Raw genomic sequence first — 24,098 nt, 5'->3', positions numbered from 1 at the left:
ATGAAGAATTTCATAAAATTTATTGAAATGTCGATGACGATATAAGAAAAGGCTTATACTTTTGCCTTCCAGAAAAACTGAAAAAAGTACAATGAAGGACAATGACGGAAATACTAAAACATAACAAATCAATCTAACAAATATAAGAAATATGTTATACTATATTATAATTTGTAAGTTTCCATGAACTTCTATGTATGTACATATGTATGTTAGCAGTTTAATTTTTCGAAAATCAACAATTAACCTCGATGGAGTCTAACCTCATTTGAGTGGCTATAATTAGAAAAAATAGATCTTTCTCTAAGAAAGTATTGACGAAATATTAATATATTAGTGAAGTATAAATGGTGAATAAATACTGCTGTTAAAAGAAAAAGAACTATTGAAATATTTCGGAAGAAACTGCTGCTCACGAGTATATAACCCTGATTAAATCTTCGATCAAATGGCATAACACGATTTATGTTTTGTTTCAGAAAACGAACGGCGACTACGATTGATTTTACGAGATCCCAAGTCGATATTGTGCCACGTCGAAATCGGAACTCGGCTCGACTACGATCTCATTTCATAGAGCCGACTTGTTTTTCCATCGTCGACGACGCAAAATTATTTAAAAAGAAATATCATTCTCAACAGACCATGACCACCGCATCGATCAACGACAACGTGTTCGAGATCCGAAAATTAAACCAATATCTCGGAGCCTTCGTAGGTGAGCTAACCTCTTTTTCATCTTTGTCAAATTCAAATTCCTAATACAACAATCTTTTAAATTGAAGAAGCTTTCGATCATCTATTAAAATTGTAAGAAATTTGTTTTAAATCATTGGAAGTTAGTTCTTGATTTGATTTGTCGAAACAATAAATAATTTTTTAAATTTCACAATACAAATGTCAGTTGTTAATTCTCCATCTAGATTTATTTGTATTATTAACTATTTATAGCTTTTATATTTCTTATAAAAATTATAAAAGAAGTTGGAAGTATTGTTTTCTTCAATTTTTGATTGTATGTACTTGTTAGTAAACTTAGATTTTTAAATATTCTGACTGACAGTTGTATTAAATATTTTGGAATAAACGAAAAAATAACGATACGAACAAATGATTAAATTATGTATTATCAGAATTAAGTTCTTTCTTATTTTTAAATAGATATTTTAAGAATCCAAACAATATGGTACCTAACTACGTGTTGGCATATATTTTGATATACCTCATTTGTTTACTTATCACAATTGTGGTACTTTGTATATTATACCTTTATATAGAAGCTTCTATGGACACATGTCTGTGAATTTCAAATAACAGAATCTGTAACTTGTAAAACGATTCATCAGATTGAAGAATAAGGAAAGATCATTTTTAAAAACTAAATATTTGGTCTTGCTAGAGAAATTCATAAACATCTTATATTAAACGCATAATCATTTTATTGCAATATCTTATTGTGCATTTTATTTTATAATATTTTTCAACTTGTACAATATAACTTTTTTATTCGTGGTTCAAATTACATTTTTGATTTTTCATTTCCTTGAAATCTACTATTGTATGTTACAATATGAATAGTAATGTAAATATTTGTAAAATGCTGTCCGTATTTTCTTTTGAAGCTTTCTGGTAAAAAAAGCTATATAAAGAATAAGATGTCCCTTTATCTTCCACTAATAAATCGGTTTTCTTAATTGAATCGTCTGTTCTAACATTTAGTACAAGAAATTCCATATTTCACAGTTTAACTCATACTAACTAAATAGCTCATTATCATACATATACCAGACGACTTCCAAGTTCATTACTATACTGCAGACGATTATGCAAATTCATATTCTTGTAGACTTAACTAAAATAATAGCACCTAAATAAATATTCGCTTCATTTAATAACAATTATTAGTATGAATAATTTGCCTTAAATATTCCATATATTTTTCACATTACATGCATTTCGTGACATTTATATAATTTTAATAAATTTTGCATAAATACATAAACATCCACAACCTGCTCATCACGCATAAACTTAACATATGCATGAGAACATCTGTATATGCTTAACCACCTAACGTCCGTCAGATACAACCGACTTTGTCAACAAAGGAAAACGCGTGCACAAAACATAGCACGTTGAGAAAGTCTGACCCACTGTGCTCATCATCCAATTTTCCCTTTTCTCCTCGACTCTAGAAAAATTAAAAATGATAAAAAGACACATTTTTCTTCTACGAGTGTGGTCCTCGTCAAGATTCGCGAGTAAATTAACCGCAAAACACATAATTAGCGCGATGAACGGAAAAACAAATGGAAGAAAGGAAAGAAAACTTGAGGGACGAAAGAAAAGAGAAAAGGGGAATGAGAGAGTTGAAAATTGTGTTTTTTGGTAAAATTTCAGCGTCCCTGGGCGGTTTTGCGCTTGGCATCTCACTAGGTTGGAATTCAAAGGCTAGTGTTGTACTGAGGAATTATTTCGATGCCACTGTAACTGAAATCGGATTGATCGGGGGCATTTTAAATGGTGGCATCTGTATAGGAGCGATATCGATGATGTTTATTGCAGGACGAGTCCCTAGAACGAAGATCATGTTCTGGACGATGCCGGTTCTTCTTCTTACATGGATTCTAATGATCAGCCATCGTGGACAGAAGGTTAGTGTGCGATGATCTCATTTCAAAAGTGCAATAAAGCTTACCCTATTACATATGATATATAGTATAATATATATTATTATACTAGATGCGTATTCAGTCGATCAGTTTTGTGATACACATTGTACGAAATGGACATGGATTTAGCAAATTCTTACTGTTTCTTAGATAAGCTCTTATTAAAAATTCGTATCAATAAATAGAAAATTAAAACAAAAAAATAAAATGGTTTCTTTATAAGAAGGAAGAAGAAATTTAGAAGAAAACTATTGTAGCTTGTTCCAAAAATTGTAGAATTAATCAGATAATTTCTGAAACATATTTTTATATTCTACGTCATGAAACTAAAGGAACACTTAATAAATAAAATAGTCGTTCGTTCGAAAAATCTAAGTCACCTATCCTTAGTCGCAAGAAGTCGGGCGAGGAAACCAAATTGATCGGAAGACCAATGTGTACATTGTACAGATATTGCAGTACAACCATTTTCATTTATTTTGAACTTTGGTTCGCTCGTATATATACGATCGTATACGGACGGCGAATTAGGCACATCCGATATAACCGTAGCCTAAAAGAACAATCACTTTTCTGATATTAAATTTCACTTGTTCAAATAGACACAGAGATCAAAGATAGAGATCAAAGATAAGGATCAAAGATAGAAGTCAAAGAAGTTGCCAGTTTACTTTAATATTTAATTTCCAATAGTTTTTTAATAGCTTGTACATAAATCTTCAACGTGAATTCTTATCATTTTCATTTGCGGTTATAGTTTTACATATAATAATAATTATTATAACAGAGAGAACCATCTGTCACTAGCAGACGTTCTGTTCGGATTTCAGAATATTCGGATAGCAGAAGACTACTGTGTTTTAAAATTTTTCGGGTTTTATAAAAGTTAAGAGTTCATAATGAAATCTACCTGCTAAATTTTAGCTGAAAAGATATGTTTGAAAAAGAAAATATCTACAGAGTGGCCCACAATTTATGACACGAATATAGTTAAGGAAATTCTATAGTTTAAAATAAGATGAAAATCAATCAAATAAAAGATATATTTTGGAGACTTGTCAAATGTACATTATTCTACAAATCGAAAAAAAGTCGAAAATGTAGAATGACTCGTTTCGTTTTCGAAAAAATCGATTTTGTCAAGTAACGCAAAACTTTGTCAGGGACGTGTACAATTTTTTTCCAAAATATAGCTCTAAATAAAACAATTTTATTCTATGTTTTTGATTTATTTTCATATGTAAAATAACTTCTTGCCGCTTGCTCACTTTCATCTAGTAAAAAATTTGGCACATTCACGTGTACTCGAAATTTTCGAACTCAATTTTCTTGAAAGTGAAGCTTTCAACGCAATTTAGCAATTCCTGATTTTCGTACTATTTCGAGTCATACTTGTAGAACCTACCGATACTGTTTATACTATAAATTAAAGATATTCTGTGTAAATATGTATGTAAGATTCTATTTTGTAAATTCCATTTTCTACGTTCTCTTGCACAATAATTTGCTAACAAATAATATATAAAATATTATAAAAAAACGTTAGCTCTGCGAATTCTTTGACACATTAGGATACATATTTTTGAAATGTAACACAATTTATTTATTTTCATTTTTAATAAGGAAAAAGAAATTGAGAGATATCAAATATAATATTTAAAAAATTACGTACACGTGTATATTTACATGAAATAAAAGGAGGAAAATAATAGGTTTAATGTCATATTAATATCTTATATTATATTCTAACATAAAGTATTTCTTCGGGATGCACAAGAACAAAAACGCAATTGCGTCAACAGTATACTTACAATAACATAATCATAGCAACGTAACGTATATATCAATGGTGAATTATAATTATTCTTAATGAATAACGATACTACAGTACTTAATTATTATTCCAACTATACGAGTTGCATATTTTACAGTAACTTAAATTGAAGAATTAAATAACTTTTTAATTTGTTCAAAATAAAAGCAATTGCTATACATAAAACAATAATTTAGTGATAAGAAAGAATAAAAACTATATTATATAAAATGGAATACTGCATAGGCAGTGGCAAACATATGAATACTTGTGTTTATTTAACTGAAACTATATTTTGTACATATCTCATATATCAGCCTCTTAGAAGCTAAATTAAGCTCAACTCATTTTTAATTTCTTGATTTCATTCAATATGTACGTGAATAATATTCAATTCTCAATAAACAAATGTTTTACTTCCATAAGGTTACTCATTTCAAAAAGATTTCGAAGTAAATAATACATATTCATAATATATACATACATAAATAGTATATACAGAGTGGTTGGTAACTGGCGGTACAAGCGGAAAAGGGGTGATTCTACGCGAGAAAAGTCGAAAATATAGAATAAAAATTTAAAAAAATTTCTTTTTTTTAATTTTTCCATCGAGATAACGATCTACAGTGAGATCCGTTATAACGCACCGCACGCGTACCGAGCGAAAATTAAAGTTGATTTTCTCGAAAACAAAGCCTCAAACGAAAAATTTTTGTTCTATATTTTCGACTTCTTTTTTCGAGTAGAATCACCCTTTTTCCGTTTGTACCACCCGTTACCAACCACCCTGTATATCACTGAAGATGTGTATATCAAATCCTTTGTTTTATCATTCTTTTTAGATAACTTACAACAAAACAATATTTTTCTTTCAAACTTTTTGGGATATTACGTTTGCAATATTAATAAAATTATGTTTCTAGGTTGTATTATTCCTTATTGGAAGATTTATTTGTGGCATCTGTGGCGGCGTATTCTGTGTTCTGACGCCGATATACGTGGCCGAAATAGCAAGCAAAGAAACTCGAGGGCGTTTGCTCGCGTTCTTTCAACTTCTTATTAACTGTGGCGTGATGTACGCTTTCTACGTAGCTCACGCAATCACTGAAGTTGAAACTGTGTGGAGGTATACGAATATTACACAATATTTTATCTGTAATAAAAAAAAATTTGATACTTTTATAATTAGCATAATTTTTTTTTTTAATTTATGACATCGTTACATTTCATTTATCAGTAATTTTTTATATCCATGGTTGTTATTACATTTGTGTCACTATGTTGATTCACAAATTTTTCAACAGTGTACTATCCCTGGCAATAAAGTTTCGATCACACGCGATAGTACCTACTTATTGTAAACCAGAAATACTAAAATTTGCATATAAAATATCAAATTTGATGGTATAAACCTAAAATGCGCGGGAACTTTAATCGGCCAACAAAACAAATAATCAAAATTTTCATTTATTATCAAGAAGAAAATAATTGTTAATAAAATCTGGCACGTTTTCAAATGATTATTGTATATCACGAACGAAAACTCTATTCAGAATTACTCTTTTCCTCGATAATATTTTGTTTATTTACTATTTTCTATTGAAACATAAATGAAAATCGTAATTTTTTATTTCACATCACCGAGTTAACTTTCATACGTGTTTTATTTTTGTACCGTTCTATTTTATATTTCATATGCATGAACTTTATATCTCTCATACACAAATTTCAGTAGATTTAGTTAGCTCAATATTGTTACGTTTGATTGAAAACTTATTGCCAGAGGTAAAATTAATTCTCTGCAATGCTATATGTATTTTCGACCAATCGCGGGGAGACGCAATCGCGAGGAAACACGCCAACGGGAGTCGTAAATTCCCGTTACGATTATAATAATCGACGCCGCGAATAGATCGATCCCCTGATTTCCGTTGAGATAATAGGGGTGGTTAAGGTAGTATAACGCTGCGATTAACAGGCTTTATATTAACAGGATTAACAAACTTTATATTTCCAACACTTATGGGGTACACTGTTGAGTATGTATTCAAGGAGAGTAACCTGGTAATGACATGTTGATTATTCTAGCGATGAAGAATAAGTAAAGTACAGTGACGATGCTGTAACGGAGGAAAGCTAATGTCTAAAGCACGGGACCATCGGATTCGTTGATGACACTTTTGGTTAGGAAAGTGAGGGCAGTAGACATTGTTTCTGATTGGATAAAAGAAGGTTGGTGGACTAGGAAGGGTCTTAGCCGCCCTCGATAGAAAGTTGCTAGTGTGAAGTGTCATACGTGAAAAAAAACTAACTTTCCCGTGTCAGTCGTAGTAGACAATAATCTTTAGAAAGCGATTTAGAAACAAGAGATATTTGTTCTGTCTGAAGGACCTTAGCTAGCAAATTACTGAGATTTATGATGGATCCTTGAGACTATTGAGGGTACGCAGTAAGGATGAGCGGACATCTGGTTCCCATCTTGCCCGCGGTGTGTGGCCTGGTCTAGGTAGACTGCCGCCCGACGTGACATCCTCCCCCCGTTACCCGTAGAGGGTACCGATCAAAATTCATGCAAAGGTAGAATTAATTGAAGCTGCCGCCCGACTCTTTGTTGATTGCTGGTTGTCCGCATTCTGCTGGATCGGATTGGCTCGATAGTAGGTCGAGCTGCGTGGCACCTCGATCCACGATGCTCGTTGCCGGATGAATTGTGGTGGTCTGGATGAGGCCGTCGTCGCCAGGGTGAATTCGATGATACGGCCGAAAGCCCGTTGCGTTCAGGATATGTTGTCTACCTTATAAGTTACCTCGGCCCATGAAGTACCGTGGAACATCTCGGCCTAGAAGGTGTCGTTATACATCTCGTCGATTTCACAACGGCAAGTGAAATTCGCATGTAGATGCGTTGTGGAGATGTGAAGAAAGTCTATGGTTGATTGGGGGCAAGGCTCCCCTCGCTGACCCATCCGTATCGCGTCTTCTTGATGATGCTTGGTGGTTGGACCGGCGTGGTCCAATTATCCGCAAAAGGCAAAATCAGAGACTTATCCGATGCAGTGATCTGTGGGCTCAGTGGACAATCGTTGAGATCCGAAGGGGTGTTCTGAAAACTATCGATATCAGTGATTAGTCACGATGGCAATAATGTAGATATTATTTCGATTCGGGTCACTCGCAGGTGCGACCCCTCTGGGCCATGGAGAAGGAGGAATCTTCACGTAATGTCCCGGAGAATAAATGAGAATGTCCGATACGATGTTTATGGCAGGTGTTACATATGACGTTATGCAGGACAAGTTATTAACCGTCGAAGTTTGGTCGAGGAACGCCTGTTCCTAGATAATTCTACCAACGTGGATTTCGGAGAGTCTGCCGTAGGTTTCGATTCTAAATTGGCTTCGGTGTCCTTGACGTTACTCTCTTCGTTGTGAATTACAGTTACAGAGCATCGCCCATTCTGTAACGGATTCGGAAAGATCAATGTCTGCAACGGCTTGTCGCCTGGTGAGGTTTTCTCTCTCTGCCGGTCCAGAGAATCGTGCGGAGTTGTCTTCAAGGCGCGTGAAGACGATGAGTTGCGAGTTTCATGCAATGAGTCGCGCGTGTTATGCAACGAGATCTGCGTGTCAGGCGACGGTATAGGCGCTAAATTCGACGCGAAATTTTCCGTCGGCGGAGTATGACCGCTGTTGTCCTGGACGGGATTCAGTTCCTTCTGGTCCAGAGAATCTTGAGCGATTGGCTGATTCAAGGCGTTTTATGGCGTTGAATCAGATTGTTGCGATGCTGACGATGTGAACGTGGTTGTCGTCAGGTCGTGTATAGGTGACACGTTGTGAGTGTCACGCGATAAGCTCCGCATATCGTGCGACGGGATCGGCGTTCGAGTCGATGCGATGTTCTCCGTCGGCGGAGTTAGAATAGCGTTGCTGGTTTTACTTAAATTGTCGTTACGACCCTGAAAATAATTAGACGGGTTACTGCTGTGCTTGGGGGTCGACGGGGCAGCTGATCGCTTGCCATTCATGAGCTCCCTTATTCTAATGTCCAGGGAAACGGCAGCGTTGAACGCTTCTAGTTCCTGTTTGATGTTTGTTCATCTGGATCGAGTTCATCTAACTCTTATTGGAATAGGTTAAATCGTTCCAAACCATTCACAAGTAGAGCATGGTATGATTTTAAATATTCAACCTCTTGCATGTTGGACTGCTCGTATTTGTCGATGGCTTCCCTTGTGATCCTTGGAATGCCTTCGAACAGTCTATCGCGCTTTCTACGTATGCCGTTGGTCTTTGCTGGGGTCGGCATGATCATTAATGCAGTTAGATTGTAGTTATTCTAACCTTTTACTTATTGAATGTCCAGCTACGGCGGGACGCTGCCTGGGAGCGTGTCTCGACCAATGGGTTATGCCTCTTCGAAGATAACGTTCCTGACGTTACTGACTTCGATGGAGTGATAACGCTTCCGTTGCTGGTTTGATGTAAACACGTGGCACTGTATGGTCACTGGTAAGTGCACCTTTCACTGGCACGTGATCCGGCTCGAAGGACCATGTATTTTCGACCAATCGCAGGGAGACGCAATCGCGAGGAAACACGCCAACGGGAGTCGTAAATTCCCGTTACGATTATAATAATCGACGCCGCGAATAGATCGATCCCCTGAATTCCGTTGAGATAATAGGGGTGGTTAAGGTAGTATAACGCTGCGATTAACAGGCTTTATATTAACAGGATTAATAAACTTTATATTTCCAACACTTATGGGGTACACTGTTGAGTATGTATTCAAGGAGAGTAACCCGGTAATGACATATTGACTATTCTAACGATGAAGAATAAGTAAAGTACAGTGACGATACTGTATCGGAGGAAAGCTAATGATGTGTGTGTCTAGCACACGGGATTATCGGATTTGTTGATGACACTTTTGGTTAGGAAAGTGAGGGCAGTAGACATTGCTTCTGATTGGATAAAAGAAGGTTGGTGGACTAGGAAGGACCTTAGCCGCCTTCGATAGAAAGATATTTGTTCGGTCTGAAGACCTCAGCTAGCAAATTAATGCGATTTATGATGGGTCCCTGAGACTATTGAGGGTACGCAGTAAGGATGAGCGGACATCTTGCCCGCGGTGTGTGGCCTGGTCTAAGTAGAGTGTCGCCCGATGTAACACTATATGATTCAAAAGTATTTTATTCCTTTTATATCAATATTTTTTACAACAAGTTTATTTTCACCCATTTTATGAAAACTCGCTCCATCGTAGTTGGTTGTGTAACATTGATGCAATTTCATTTTGCCTCAATTTAACACTGCGATAAGTAAAATTAAGTGGTTTATTCGCGATTTTAATTGACAAAGTTTGATTAAATCGAAGCTTAAATTGCACGATTATATAACGCACGATTATGCGAATTTTGCTATGCTTTACTGGTCAACGTTGGTTTGGAAGTGTAGTATTTTCGTAATATCTGATATTTAAAAACCTTTAAAAATATATGACTGTAAGATGAACGAGCTTAAAAATGTTGATTGATTTTTTGTTTTCTTTGTTATTTGTTTCAAAGTTTATTCATGCAAATTATTTTTCACGATTTATGCAATTTAGTCGCAAAATACCATAAGAATAACTTTATTAGCTCAGAATATAACATATTATACATCAACTGATTCGTTAAAATATATAAGATATTTATAAATCACAAAAATATATAAATTATTTTACGGAAACTTGTTTTTATTGAGAAAATAAACAAGGAAATCATATTGAAGTTAACCTAGATTTTTGTATTTCATTATAAATATCAGAGAATTGGCATACTATTAATAGAAAAAACTGTTAATAATTATTCTTCAATTATTTCAAATATTAAAAATACTAAACAAAATCGGTTTGTCAAAAACTTATATACGTTATTGCACAAGAAGAACTAATTTCTTAACCTCGTTTTATTAAAAATGAGTAGTTAATTGTCTGTTTCCTGATAATAATTATTAGGATTGATTAATTCGTCAAACAATCCATTTTAACATTGTCTTTTTGTTGGTTGAAATACAATCAATATATCTGGCACAGTAAATATTTCAGTAATAATAATTTTTGTAAACTAAAATACTAATTGCCTGTGAACGAATCAATTAATTAATCAATGTCGCATTTTTTAAAACGTGACTTTGTTAGAAATGTGTCCATAATTCTACTACACTAACTATTTTGTTCAAATTTATATAGTGACTCAAGAAAGGTTTGGAACAATTAACATACAAAACTTTTATGTATATAATTGTGAGTTTTAAATAAAACATTTTTAAGGTTTCTTTTTAATTGTCGGTTTAGAGTTGCATCAACATCTCCAGTTACTAGCAACTACACTTTTAACATTTTTAACGTTATAATATGAGACAACTAGCATAAGTATATTGCTCAAATTTGAAAATGTATACAGAAGTTATAAAATATTTACTGCAAACATATATTTAGTAAAAAATTAGTATAGTACATGAAAATGCATCAGACATCTTAAGCACATAATAAGTGTTACAGATGATTCCATTAAATATTGTGTCGTATTAATTTATTGAATAATTGATTGTTTAACTACTTCGAGAATTTCTGCATTGCGTACGCTTCTAATAAATATTTTACAACTTCATTATACAGGTTCACATTGGTTTCAAATTTTACCGATAATTATGATAGTCCTATCTTATTACAGTGCTAGTGAAATTTTAAAATGATTTGTGTAACATACGTAATATATTCATAGAAGTTTTTGTCAATGTTTAAATACTTTTGCGAGCCACTGTATATTCAGAAGAACAATAATAAAAACATTAGAAATAAATTCTTCCTGTTTCTTTCAAATTACTCCTTCAAACAATCCAAGATTTTTTCCTCTCAATCGGGATATGTTTTATTAAATGAAGGTTGATCTGAGCGGTTCGATTTCTCTGGGAACTGCATGTAAATTAATTCTTTTTCTCGTAAAGGTACAGCGCAATTTGTGGGCTCGCGTGTCTTTCGATCGCGCCAGTAAAATTATTACCTGAGAGTCCGCTCTACTATTTGTCGAGGAACGACGAGATCAATGCAGAAAAGTCCTTGAGATGGTATCGCGGCGATACTTACGATGTCCAGCACGAAATCAGCGAAACGAAGCGTCTCATTCTTGCGACTAGCTCGAAAAAGGTACAAACAATCGATTTCTTCTTATGTAAGCTAATCATTTTGTGAAATAACAAATGGAATAGATTGGGATCTATTTTTTGTGGAAAGTTGAAAATAGGCATAATCCGTTCCTCATCTAAATTTTTTATTTTAGAAATAATAAATTTTAATATATTATTAACACATATAATAACATTATTTGATAGAAATATTTTGTTATTTGACTTTATTACATTTGCGACTATTTTAGCGATTCCATAAATCACAATGTATATACAATTAGTTAAAAATCTATATACAGTATTGAAAATTATAATAAAAGCGTCAGTTGTACAAATTTGTTTGGCATATTAATCATCACTTATATTAAAAACGAAGAAGTAAAAGAATATAAAATACAATGTTACAAATATTACTTGCATCTGTTCTATTTACATGAACTCATACAAATCAACTTCATATTATAATTAATATATTGTAGGTCAATGTCAATAGTGCTTACTATGTCCTTGGTGTTAATTGAAACAAGTACAAATTTTTAATATCACAACCTAATACGTTAAAGGAACCGCAAAACAGGACATGTATAACTTTTATTGTAAAAGTCTATTAAATATTTTACAACACAACATTTCTGATGTAGTTCCATCCTAAAATTTTTGTGAGGTAAATGTTTTAGTTTGTCCAATTGCTTTCATACATATATTAATAATAATTGTATTGATATGTAAATATACATAATATTGTCGAAAATATAAACAATAAGTACGATATTAATTATCGTCAGCAGCTTTTTAGTTCCTTTGATAAGTGAGATACTTTCATGATTAACTATTGTATATACATTACATAATGTATATACAATACATATACATATACAATTACATATACATATACAATACATATACAATTTGGTACATACCAAACACTTGTTTATTTCTGACAAGATATACAGTCACTTTGACTGCCACGCTGAAATCACATATTTCGCTCAGGACGCCACGGGAATATTTTTATTATTCAAAGCATATAATGGCAAAATAATAATAAATTCATAATGTAAGACAACATTTTTCCCTAATGGGCCGTTTATCTTATTGGTGATCACGGGTGATCACCGTGGTGCCTTGGTAACAGTTGATAGCTACATATTATAACAAGGCTTCGTTTATTTCAACAAACCATTCGCATTCGTTATTTAGTCGTAAGCAAAACGTCCAGGATATAACGTTTAGAAGATATTAGTAAACAGTATTTGTTCATTTTATATATAATAGTAAGGTGGAGAGACAAGCGTGACATTTTTACGATTTCGATGAAACATTCGGCTAAAATTGTAGAAGTCCGCAAAAAAGATTATGTTTGTAATAAATCAATGGTAGTGGTAGATTACAACAGAGGAAAATGTGCTATAAATTTACCAGATCAAATGATAGCATATTCTACATCATATAGAAAAATCCTCAAGTGGTATGTAAAATTAGCTTTAGAGTTATTGTTGAATACATCAATTTCAAACGCAATGAGACTGTATAAACAAGCAACAAAAACAAAAATCAAGGTGTTAGCTTTTAAAATGGCACTCGCAATGCACCTTACACAGTGCCATTCACCAGAACCGTCAAATATACTTATTCGGCAAGGATTGCGACACGAAATGCAGAAGAAAGAAGGGCAAGCGTACCTGGCACGAAAATTTTGCAGAGAGTGGTATAAAAAAATGTTAACCAATTAGGATAAAAAATTGCTAAGAATCAGAGGAAAAAAGTAACCACCTATTGTCCAGATTGTATTGATGAGCCACATTCATATTTAAAGTGATTTAACACAGTGCACTACTAGATGCAAGATTTGTTCTCATTTTTTTTTTATTGATATTCTAATAAAAATGTTTAATTGTTCAATGGGACACTTTTTATTCCAAAGCATCTTCTATTTATCGGTTATATTCGATTTTCATTCAATTTTTACAATTGTAAGAAATTCAAGCGCTCCGGCCACTAATGAGCACTGTGACGTCACAGAAGAAACCATAGCCGGTCATATATGACCAACGTGGCAGTCAAAGTGTTAAGAATACACACCAGGTTTTTGTCGCATTTCCTATAATTTAACAAAAAAATGTCTCTGAAAGAAAAGTTAATTAGCTTCGACTTGGTTAGAAGTTACAATAAAAAATGTTTTCCAAAATTTCCTTTTCCAATAAAGAGTCAGTCATCTCGATTTTTTCAAATTGTACTATGTATTTGTGATTTGATAGAGTTGTAGCTAACACCAAGATGAATTCAACGATGTACTGCGCTATGACCTTCACATGATCTTGACTTCAGAAACTTTAATTCAATGATTAGAAACGCTAATATGGAAAATTATTTTATTTAAGCCAAAGTTTCTGAAGTCGAGATCACATGAAAGTCATAGTGTAGTAGATCGATGAATTCCACTTGGCGTCAGCTACAATCCTATCCATTTTGCAAATACACAGTGCCATTTAAAAAAATCAGGTTGATCTTAACTTTTTATCGAAAATGCAAGTCACGGCTAATTAATTATTATGTCAAATATTTTTTCTTAGATTATTGGATATTTCACACAAATAGTTGATATTTTAAGACTGACTTTGTATATTAATCTCAAACAATTGAAGATTTTCTAATCTATATAAGACATCAACCATATATTTATGCGACTCAATTTTTACAATATCTTGCTTTCCCAAATTCCTAGATCAGTTATTCATATATTTTTTGCAATCTTTTAATTTCAATTCAGTCAATAATAATGAATCATTTTATTCATGTTAATTAATATCCAAACATACTCGAACATAACACCAATCGCTATTTCCGACGCTAAGATTTGAATTGTTTCCAAATTCTGTGCTTAATTACTAAGTAATTACTAAGTAATTTGAATTGTTTCCAAATTCTGTGCTTAATTACTAAGTAATTATTACCTGATTTTTTCGATATATCAGTTTAGCTTGAAGTTGGTAAGAAATCGCCGAGTACTTCGTTCCATCGCAACTTGCTTTGGAGTAATCCTGGCCCAACACTTGTGTGGCGTCAATATGATGATTTTCTACGCCCTGATCCTCTTCGACACCAGCGGTTCCGGTGAACTAACCGGAAGCGAACAGACGTTGGTCGTCGGTGCCGTTCAAATATTGGTATCTCTCTTGGCTGCGTTCCTCGTCGACGTACTTGGACGACGAATTCTCCTCACCCTCTCCTCCCTTCTCATGGGATTGTTCCTTATACTGCTAGGTAAATACCATTCTCAAATGCATAATGTAGCGAAATCGGAAATATCCTTGATAGAACAGCGTTTTGTAATTCATGCTACTCGAAATATCATAATCTACTAGCACTGCTTTATAATTGTAATTCCACTCATGATATTTCATTCAGAGGGATAATTTTTCGGGACTTTGATTCTTCTTTTGTTGTAATTAATTAATTTTAATTGTTATTTCACTTAGATAAATAATATTTTTATTATCTTTATACATAAGATAAATTATTGAAGTAACTTGAAATTTACTACTTACGTTTAATGTAGTAAACACAATAAAATAATTGCTTAAACTCTCTTTAGATATTTTTCACCATTCTTAAGGTATTTTACGAAAAAGGAAATTCTGAATTTCTTTCGATCTTTTGAGAAATATCTGAAAAACGGTGAAAGGTAGTTAAAGAGAGTTTAAACAGGAATTATAATGTTTTCTTCTATTTACTAAATTAAAAAAAAAGATTTTGAAACATCCATTATTTTCGAGTTAATCTCCCCCAACATCTCCTAACAAAATTTTTTCTTGCTATACATGCTGAAATACTTCTATCTACCCTCTTCTATCTGCTCTCTCTTCATATCTGTAAATGACTTCGTGAAGTTCATTTATATGAAAATTATTAATATTAAGTTTAATTATAACAGTAATAACAATTCCATTAATGAAATGAATAAATATTTGCATTTTATTTTTGTATATTTTTACATACCAAAGAGTTACGTAGGTAGCAAACGACAAAAATAATAAAAATCATTCTTTGTAATTGTTACAGTAATCATATTCCTCATAAAATTATTTGAATTTGAAACAAAGATATTCGCCACACCACGCACATTGCATTAAAGTCGGCGTTTCATAAATATGTACTTCATTTTGGTATAACCTTCTCGCTCCTAAAGTAGCAGAACTGCCACTGCTGACTACCGTTGCTGCCACAAGTTAAATAGAAACTATATGTATATGGAATTAAATATAAATTGGATATATAACATTCGCTGACACTAAAGTACTTAGTGTTACACATAAGTTGTTGAATTTGTCTTCAAAATGGCTATCATTTGCAAATAAACGAAATGTAACATTCTATTTAAAAAAAAAACTAAGTTGATCTTTTTTCTCATTAATTTTTTTCAACACAATAAAACTATTTTTACTATACATTGCTGCCTGTCAAACTATGCAACTTTTCTAGAAAACATTTTTTCAAATGTTGTATTACAACGGAAATATTTCAGGTGATAAAGTTATATGCCCTGTATATTTTTTATTTGTTTCTTCTTATTTCTGACTCGAGAGAGATTCAGAAAAGATATCTATTTATTTGTCTGTAGTAAAGTGACATTGCCTTTGAAACATGATTTTGTCAAAAACGTAACATCCAACGCAATTTTGTCATTTTTGATATTCGAATTATTCTTACTATTCTTATTTTGAAGCATAGAATTTCCGTAACTTTACCTGTGCCATGAATTATTGCACAGTATATACTTACTCCTTGATGTAGAATTTTCAACGTTATTTTACGTATTAGTTTTATTTTCATTGGATGCCATTACGCTTTATCAATACGATATTATATCGTAAATAAATGTCGAACTGAAAAAATCATCTAAAATTACTGAATCAAATATATCATTCTTTTCATTGAATAATTGAGAAATTTTCGATATATGTCAAAACACGAATGGAACTCTGAATAATATAAGTTTGAATGAATTATAATTTCACACTACGTTATTTTCACCGATCGATTCTATAATTATTACTTGTTCTAAATTAATTAGACCGATGCGTGATTTAATTAGTGATAGTTGCCTTGAATAATCGATGCTTATTACGTACATGTACAATTTCGTTTAAATCATTTTAGTCTATTTGGTATAAATATACAACTGATAAATATTGTTCCGTGTGATTTTATTTATTCATAGCTGATGGAGTTTCTTAAGAAAAACTGACTCGTTCAATGGTCGCATCTATGATGCTAGCTGGCTTCGGTCCAGCTTAAAATACGACCTCTTCTGCAATACTTCCGGAGCAAGCTACACAATGCGTATTAAGAAATCAAAATAGACCGTGTATCGATTGTTGATTCAATCGTTCATAGAAAATTTAAAAGAAAAAACGTATTTCAACTCTTTGACATAGAACAACAACTGTATTCTGTGTTGTTTTTGTATCTATTATATATTTATTATACGTTTTCATCCTTTTGTGTTATGCTCTTATTTTGTGTATGCTATAAAATTTGTTCAGAATATTTAAATAGATGAAAATAATTCTTAACAGGAATAGTATTTAAAGTGATGGTTCAAGGTTGTACTCTTTTGTAATTAAATATCGGAAACAATAGAATTTTTTGCTTAAACACAATTACAAATTTAGAAAACAAAATATTACATTATTTTCGAAAATCTTAAATATTTGTATTAATTTTTTAAGATTAATTGACCATTCTTTACACACAATTCAAGTATACAAAGTATACCATCAAACACCTACATGCTGATGAAAACATCCATTTAAAAAAAATATTCTTTGGATAGCCATATATTGTATTTTTTACCCTCACCGCAACTCATTAACGTGTTAAAGAACTTACAACAATTTAAAATCAGGATAAAAATATTCATTCTTTCCAAAAAGGAATATCTTTTATTCGACGTTGTCTATATTTAATTCAATCATTATACATCACCATATTTCCAAATTCCGTAATCCAAGCGTACAGGATTATGTCAGACGGTGGTACAACCGAGTAGGTGGATGAATTTACGTACAAAAATAAGTCAACAATATTATGTTGATTATTTACTCCTGTTCAGTCCGAAATTAGCCAAATTTAAGTTTATTCGTTAAATCTTCAAACTCTATTTTCTTGAAGACGAAACAATATATGAAAAAATTGTATTCTATATTTTCGAGTATTTTCGACTTTTTTTTTCACGTAGAGTCGCCCATTTGTACCAACTGTCTGGCATCATCCTGCATATTTCAATATATAATAAATATACCCAACAATCAATATAAGGAAAAGCCCATTAATTTTATAAAAATAAAAAATGAAATATTGGTTTTATTATGGAAATATTATTTGCACTTAATTGGAGACTTATAAACGCTCGATAAACAACAATCAACAATTTAGATCCATGTAGGAGGAAAGCCATTGATTTTAAAGAAATACTTGTAATACACGTATATCATAAGTTCAGAACATGTTCACAGTATAGCAAATCATGAAGCAATTAAATGATACTTCTTTTCAATTTAACTTGCCAATACGATTCAACAAAAAACAATCAACAAGCTAGATTTTAGTATTTAAAACACGTATTGGTATTATATACATTTTTTAAATTCACAATGTGTCATACAGGATATGACAGGATATATGTTATAATCGGAGAAGGATTATTGTACATTCAAAAATAAATAGAAAATGTGGAACAAACTCTTTTTGGTTGATGCTTTATTTTCGAAAAATCGAGCTTGGCCACGCTTTATAGAAATTAGTATTTGAAGAATTTTCGAGCTCAATTTTCTTGAAAATGAGACTTAAATACTAAAATTTTATTCTATGTCTTCGATTTATTATTTTTGCACATAGAGTAACCTCTTTGCGATTGTGGAATTGCGTTCAATCAAATCCGACAAAGCTCATACGTATTTGACAAGTTTTCCAGTTTGAAATCTTAAAACGAATGAACCATTTTTATTTCAGATTTTCCACTTACTTTTACATCTAAAATAATCTCTTGGTTAATTGCATCACGCGCTCTGCCACACTATGCATACTATAATGGCGGAAAAAAGAAAGTTTATAAAACAGGAAGTATAAATAAACACCATGATTTTACAATATGAATTTATATTTAATATGGCTAATGAATAAATATAATACATACCTACTGTAAAATGGATGACTGTTCCCAATATGGTAACAAATTTTTAGTACAAAAATTAATAAAATTTATACCGTGTCAATTTCAAACTTTCCTTTGTCCGCCAGTATATACAGCGATTAAGAAATATATTTGTACACCGTTATATTTCTTATATGGTTTATATACTGATTAATTACGACCATATATTAAATTTTATATATTAAATTTCATATGATTACAAAATATTGATACCATAAAAATTAAATGTAAGTTGTGGTAAAGAAACGGTTCAGTGGAAGATAAGAGTATGTGTACATAAATTGCTTTTTGTATATATACAGTTGTGTTATATAAAGCGATCAAATGTATTTAATTTAGCTCAGCCTGATTGAACGAACCGTAACAAGCAATCTACAATCAACATTAAATTACCAATCGATATCTCGTTACTTTTTACACCCTTTCTTCTGTCTATTCCAGGTTGGTTCTTTAGCCTACGCGACGCTGACCCCGAAAATGACGACATTTACTTCTGGATGTCGCCCACATGGATCACTCTGATCTTTGCCTCGTTCAATCTAGGTCTTGGACCAATTTCCTGGTCTCTGTTAGGCGACACGCTTCCGGAACAACTGAAGACACCAGTGGTTTCCGTTGCAGTTGCTTTCGGATGGTTAATCTCGCTGATGGCCACGCTGACTTTCGACGAAATGATCATTTCCCTAGGTGGCACGAAAGTCATGTGGCTTTCTGCCGCCATATGCTGGTTAACGGGCCTATTCTGTGCCATCGTGGCTAAAGATAACACTGGCAAAAGTCTAATAGAAATCCAAGAAAACTTTCGTATCGAGTCTAACAGAGAACTAGCGAGAACCTGATAGTTGTTCTCTAATTTTTATTACAATTAGGATTTCTTTTAGTCGTATTTCGTATTTTGAATCTTGAACGAGGTGAAAACCCACCTTTTTTGTACTTTATTCAGATTCGGTCAAGAAATTACGTGTTTTTAACTATCTTTAAAGACATTTTGTAGTTAAAGCAAATAGAAATGGATCTCTGTATAATGGATTGCGGATTTTTATGCAGTTTTATAGTTTTAGGAACACAATTGAGGAAACGGAACTCAATAGATTTATTTCACCCATTAGATATTATTATGAGTACTATACTTCGGATATTTTTATACATATTTATATATTATATGTATTACTGCATCTTCGGATTTCCTATAAATGCATAAACATTCGTAGTCTGATGATTGGTTTATAAAAAAGTATGTATAATGGACACATAGTAATTATTGGTTCAAATAAACCGCAAAGACGTTACTGTTTAACTTGACTCTTTCGGATTATTTTTTCATGCCTTTTACACTTCCAATTTACTTACTCGTGGCCAACGATAATTTAATTTTTTTATTTCGTAAAAATTGCTAAAAATATATGATTCTACCATTCTTATACTTTTTATAAACGCTTGAAACAATTTCAATGTAGAATATTAATTAAAATAATATTTCTCTATTTTCTATGATCCAAATTACTCAATTTTTTCTTTATTTCTGCTTCCTTTCGTTGTAACAGTATTTATACAATTTTAATAAAAAAATATATCTATCTCTTTCTATTCCTTTTTTTTCACTAAATTTTACTGAACTTTCATCCAGAAGGACATATAATTAGTGGCGACCTAAATTACTTATCTGCCTCCTTTGGCACAAAAAGATATATTAACTCAATCTTACCTTTACGAAACTTTCGGCAATAAATTCGGTAAAGTGTTAAAAGCATTTGCGCATAAACTAGCAAGAAGTAGCAGAAATACTGTGGAAGTGTTGATAATACACATGACGTAAACAATTCCCCTCATTTTTATTGTATTTTCTCTAGTTTCTACACTTCGAACCGTAAAATGTTTCAAACTGAGGGAACTACATACCGTTACTTTGAACGCCGCTGAATCGTAAACCTTGCAAGCAATTATTTGCTTGTTTACTTGTAATTGTAACTTGCCATCGTTGGATTTCTTCATCGAATTTATTCAAATTATACGGTTCGTTTCAGCGTATCCTCGTTCAGTTTTTGCTTTTTAATCGAAAAGAAAAATTAATTGCGACGCCAATACTACGAAATAATGATAATAACAGAAAGTATCGACATTGTAAATTGTAATACAAGAAAATAAACGAAAATGATTTTTTATTCGATACAATAATTTTATCGAAAACTAGTAAATTAAACAATCCGTAAAAAATATTTCTGACAAATTCTCGAACTTCTCGTCCAATATTAACATATTGTAATGGATAATAAACTCGGCTTTCATTTTCATCTTTCAGTTTCGTTCTTTTGTTTAGCGCATTATTTAGAATTGCAAAAATTTTTTGTTAGGCTCTCAAGAGTCAAACTGATCAGTTTAACCTTTTGTTAATTTCTTAATTTCACTATACAAATACACGATTAATGTTTAATTTTCAAGAGACAAATAACTTATTTTCATAAACACTGTGAAAAAAGGGTGACACAAATAATAATGAATGACAAGATGAATTTAAAAAATAATGTTTGTAACATCATTATTTTTCTGTACTTTTCAACTTATGAAGTTGATCAATGTGGCTCTTGAACGCTTCATAGGACAAAAAAAAGTATCTACAAAAATGCTGATCCTTATATCGTACACCTTATATATTTTCCATACTATTGTATATGCATTCTATGTGTTGTTGTGCTTTTAAATTTTCTGTAAATACATAATAACCCACAGTCTAGCAACAATCAGGCAGTACAAATATTTCAAATAATAGTAGATTCAACTACGTATTCAACGGTTAGTTTCGAATTATGATATTCTCGATTCCTGGTCTCGAGTTTGTCAGTCGTACGGTCTCAATAGGTTAACGAGAACACTTATCGGGCTCTGTATCGAATGGAATGGCTTGCGTTTGTTGGCCGTCGTCCAAAAAGACGCCAAAGAAGATTCGCGGACGTATTTTGTTTCGGATCTGATATATTGCAAACAGATGCAACGAATCCTCGTGCAACCTTTTGACAAAAATAACATAGCGAAGGCGATCGTTCGAGTCGCGGAACGATTTCATTAAGCGCCCCTTTTATATTTACCCCCGACGTCTGTAATTGACGATATGAGACGCAAGTTTTACTTCGAAATCTATATGTTCCGTCAGTCTCTTCGAAATGTATAAGCGAGTAAAAAGAACTGAGAATGAAGCTATTTTTGTAAAAAGGAAATATAAATTGGAAAATGTTTCGTTTAAAATAATGGCTGGTGACTTTAATCGTACAATTAATAGATTAATTTTTGTTATTATTGTTATTTATAAAAAGTATAGTATTACTTATGATATAGTATAGCTTATAAAGATTGAATTTATAATACGAATTGCAAGTACCAGAAACTGTGATTAATTTAAACTCTATATAATTTGAAAATTGAATTTATTGATCTATAAGTTGCGGGATAAGTATAAATTTGCTGACAAAGACATTGAATGCAATAGATGACTTTATCCAAACCATAAATATATTTATACTCATAGAATGGTACGAATGGTAAATCAATATTGCTTGCAATGGCACATAGAACTTTGATTGCAACATGACTCCAAATTTTTACGTCCCATTCCTTTTATGTTTTCTTTCAATAGCCTTCTATTTCTCTCATATACACGCCTTTTCTATCCTTTTTATTTTCTATTCGACTTTTTTCCAATACAAGTAAAATATTAAATTTTTCAAAATCTAAAAAAAATTAATGCTTTATTATTGTTTTAAAACTTAGTTGTTATTTTAAATAAAGTGAAATTTAATTATACTTTGAAGCATTATTACGTGAATTTTTATTATGCCTTTGCTATTTAATCCTTTCAAGGTCGATTCTTTTAACTCTCTGAGAAAAATGATTTCTTGTGTGATATTAATTATAATGGCTTCGTGAGAGAGACCTAATGTATTATATTTTAAGCTGTTATATATTTATATTATGTTATAGTATGTTATGTTATATATTATGTTTTATCGGACACAGTTTACATTTCCCCTTTACACAATATCGATTTCGAGAGTAAAAAGGATAACTCTTACGATTGTCTTTCAGCTTATTGTACCTTTAAGCATTTAATGAATCATTCTAATACAGTTGTATTTCTAAAATATATTCAAATTTTCTTTCATTAATCCAAGACATTTCATGCTACACGCCGACAGTGTATAATCTCGTTCCTTTATTAATAACGAGTTTGCTGTTCAAAGTTTCTTTGTTCTCGTGTCTCTATTTCTTTCAAGATTGATGAAATAAGAAGAAATTGTTTGATGCTAGAAATACTACACTTTCCAGGTTTCTGATATTCCTTTTCTTATACCTTAGAAATAAAAGCTAGGAAATAACCTACTGTTATTTTAAACGACATACGAAAACCAATTATTTCCCTTTAAAAGTCAAAATCTGCAAATAATTGTATTCTTTAATAAGAATAAAAATTTTCATCAATCTATTAATAGATCCAAATGAACTAACAATCTTTCTCGAACTAACAAAAGTCAAGTTTTGTTGCATTAATCATAAAATAGAAATGAAGGAACATTACCGTTCGATAATCAATCTTATATTAAATAGGCCTTTCATTTTTAAGTATGTAGTATACGCGTAGTACATATGTAGTATAAGTACACTATAGCACAATCCTCATTCCTTTAAGCGTAAAATATAAAAAGTATGCAAAAACTTGAAGGTTTAAAAACTTTAATTTATTCACCGACTTCTTTACCAAATTTCGGCTAAGATATTAATATAGTTTAACACAAACGAGATACTAAATCGATCTATCACCACACATCGTTTTTGGTTTTAAACTATTCAAATTTTAATTTTGTCGATTGAATCGGTCCAAAATGACGTATAAACGTTAATTACTTAACGTATCATCTTGTTTTTGAATTATTGATTAATATTCCGTTAATATTTGAAATGCAAATTAATTGTTTTTATTACTTTGTTTGATCAAAGTCTAGAGTACATTATTATCCTTAATTATATTATTATCTTATTACATTTTAATAGACGCTCTGTGGTTTCTGCAATCTGTTACAGAATGCTTCCTATAGTAAATAATCGATTTGTTTCATTGCTTTCGATATTTTGTTTCGTTCCCCTAATTAATTAATTTAACTTCTTTAAAAATCAAAATGTAAAATAATCCTATTATTTGAAATAAAAAACTTCGAATTAAATTGCATTTTTGACTC

The 24,098-nt window shown here is 31.8% G+C and overlaps 2 protein-coding genes across 3 annotated transcripts in view; one reads left to right on the top strand and one right to left on the bottom strand.

The window, feature by feature from the left end:
- The window catches only part of LOC126873815 (octopamine receptor beta-2R-like), a 612,816-nt gene that overhangs the window by 244,838 nt on the left and 343,880 nt on the right, over positions 1–24,098 (bottom strand). The window lies entirely within an intron of this gene.
- Positions 363–24,094, top strand: LOC126873812 (facilitated trehalose transporter Tret1-like). Its single transcript, XM_050635066.1, has 6 exons — positions 363–718; positions 2,401–2,654; positions 5,409–5,611; positions 11,478–11,676; positions 14,633–14,921; positions 19,315–24,094. Exons 1-6 carry the CDS (start codon positions 466–468, stop codon positions 19,710–19,712), a joined length of 1,596 nt encoding a protein of 531 aa, XP_050491023.1. The 5' UTR covers positions 363–465; the 3' UTR covers positions 19,713–24,094.

This window comes from Bombus huntii, chromosome 15 (genome assembly GCF_024542735.1).
Source record: "Bombus huntii isolate Logan2020A chromosome 15, iyBomHunt1.1, whole genome shotgun sequence".
NCBI lineage: Eukaryota > Metazoa > Arthropoda > Insecta > Hymenoptera > Apidae > Bombus > Bombus huntii.
This window is presented reverse-complemented; position numbering and strand designations above follow the sequence as displayed.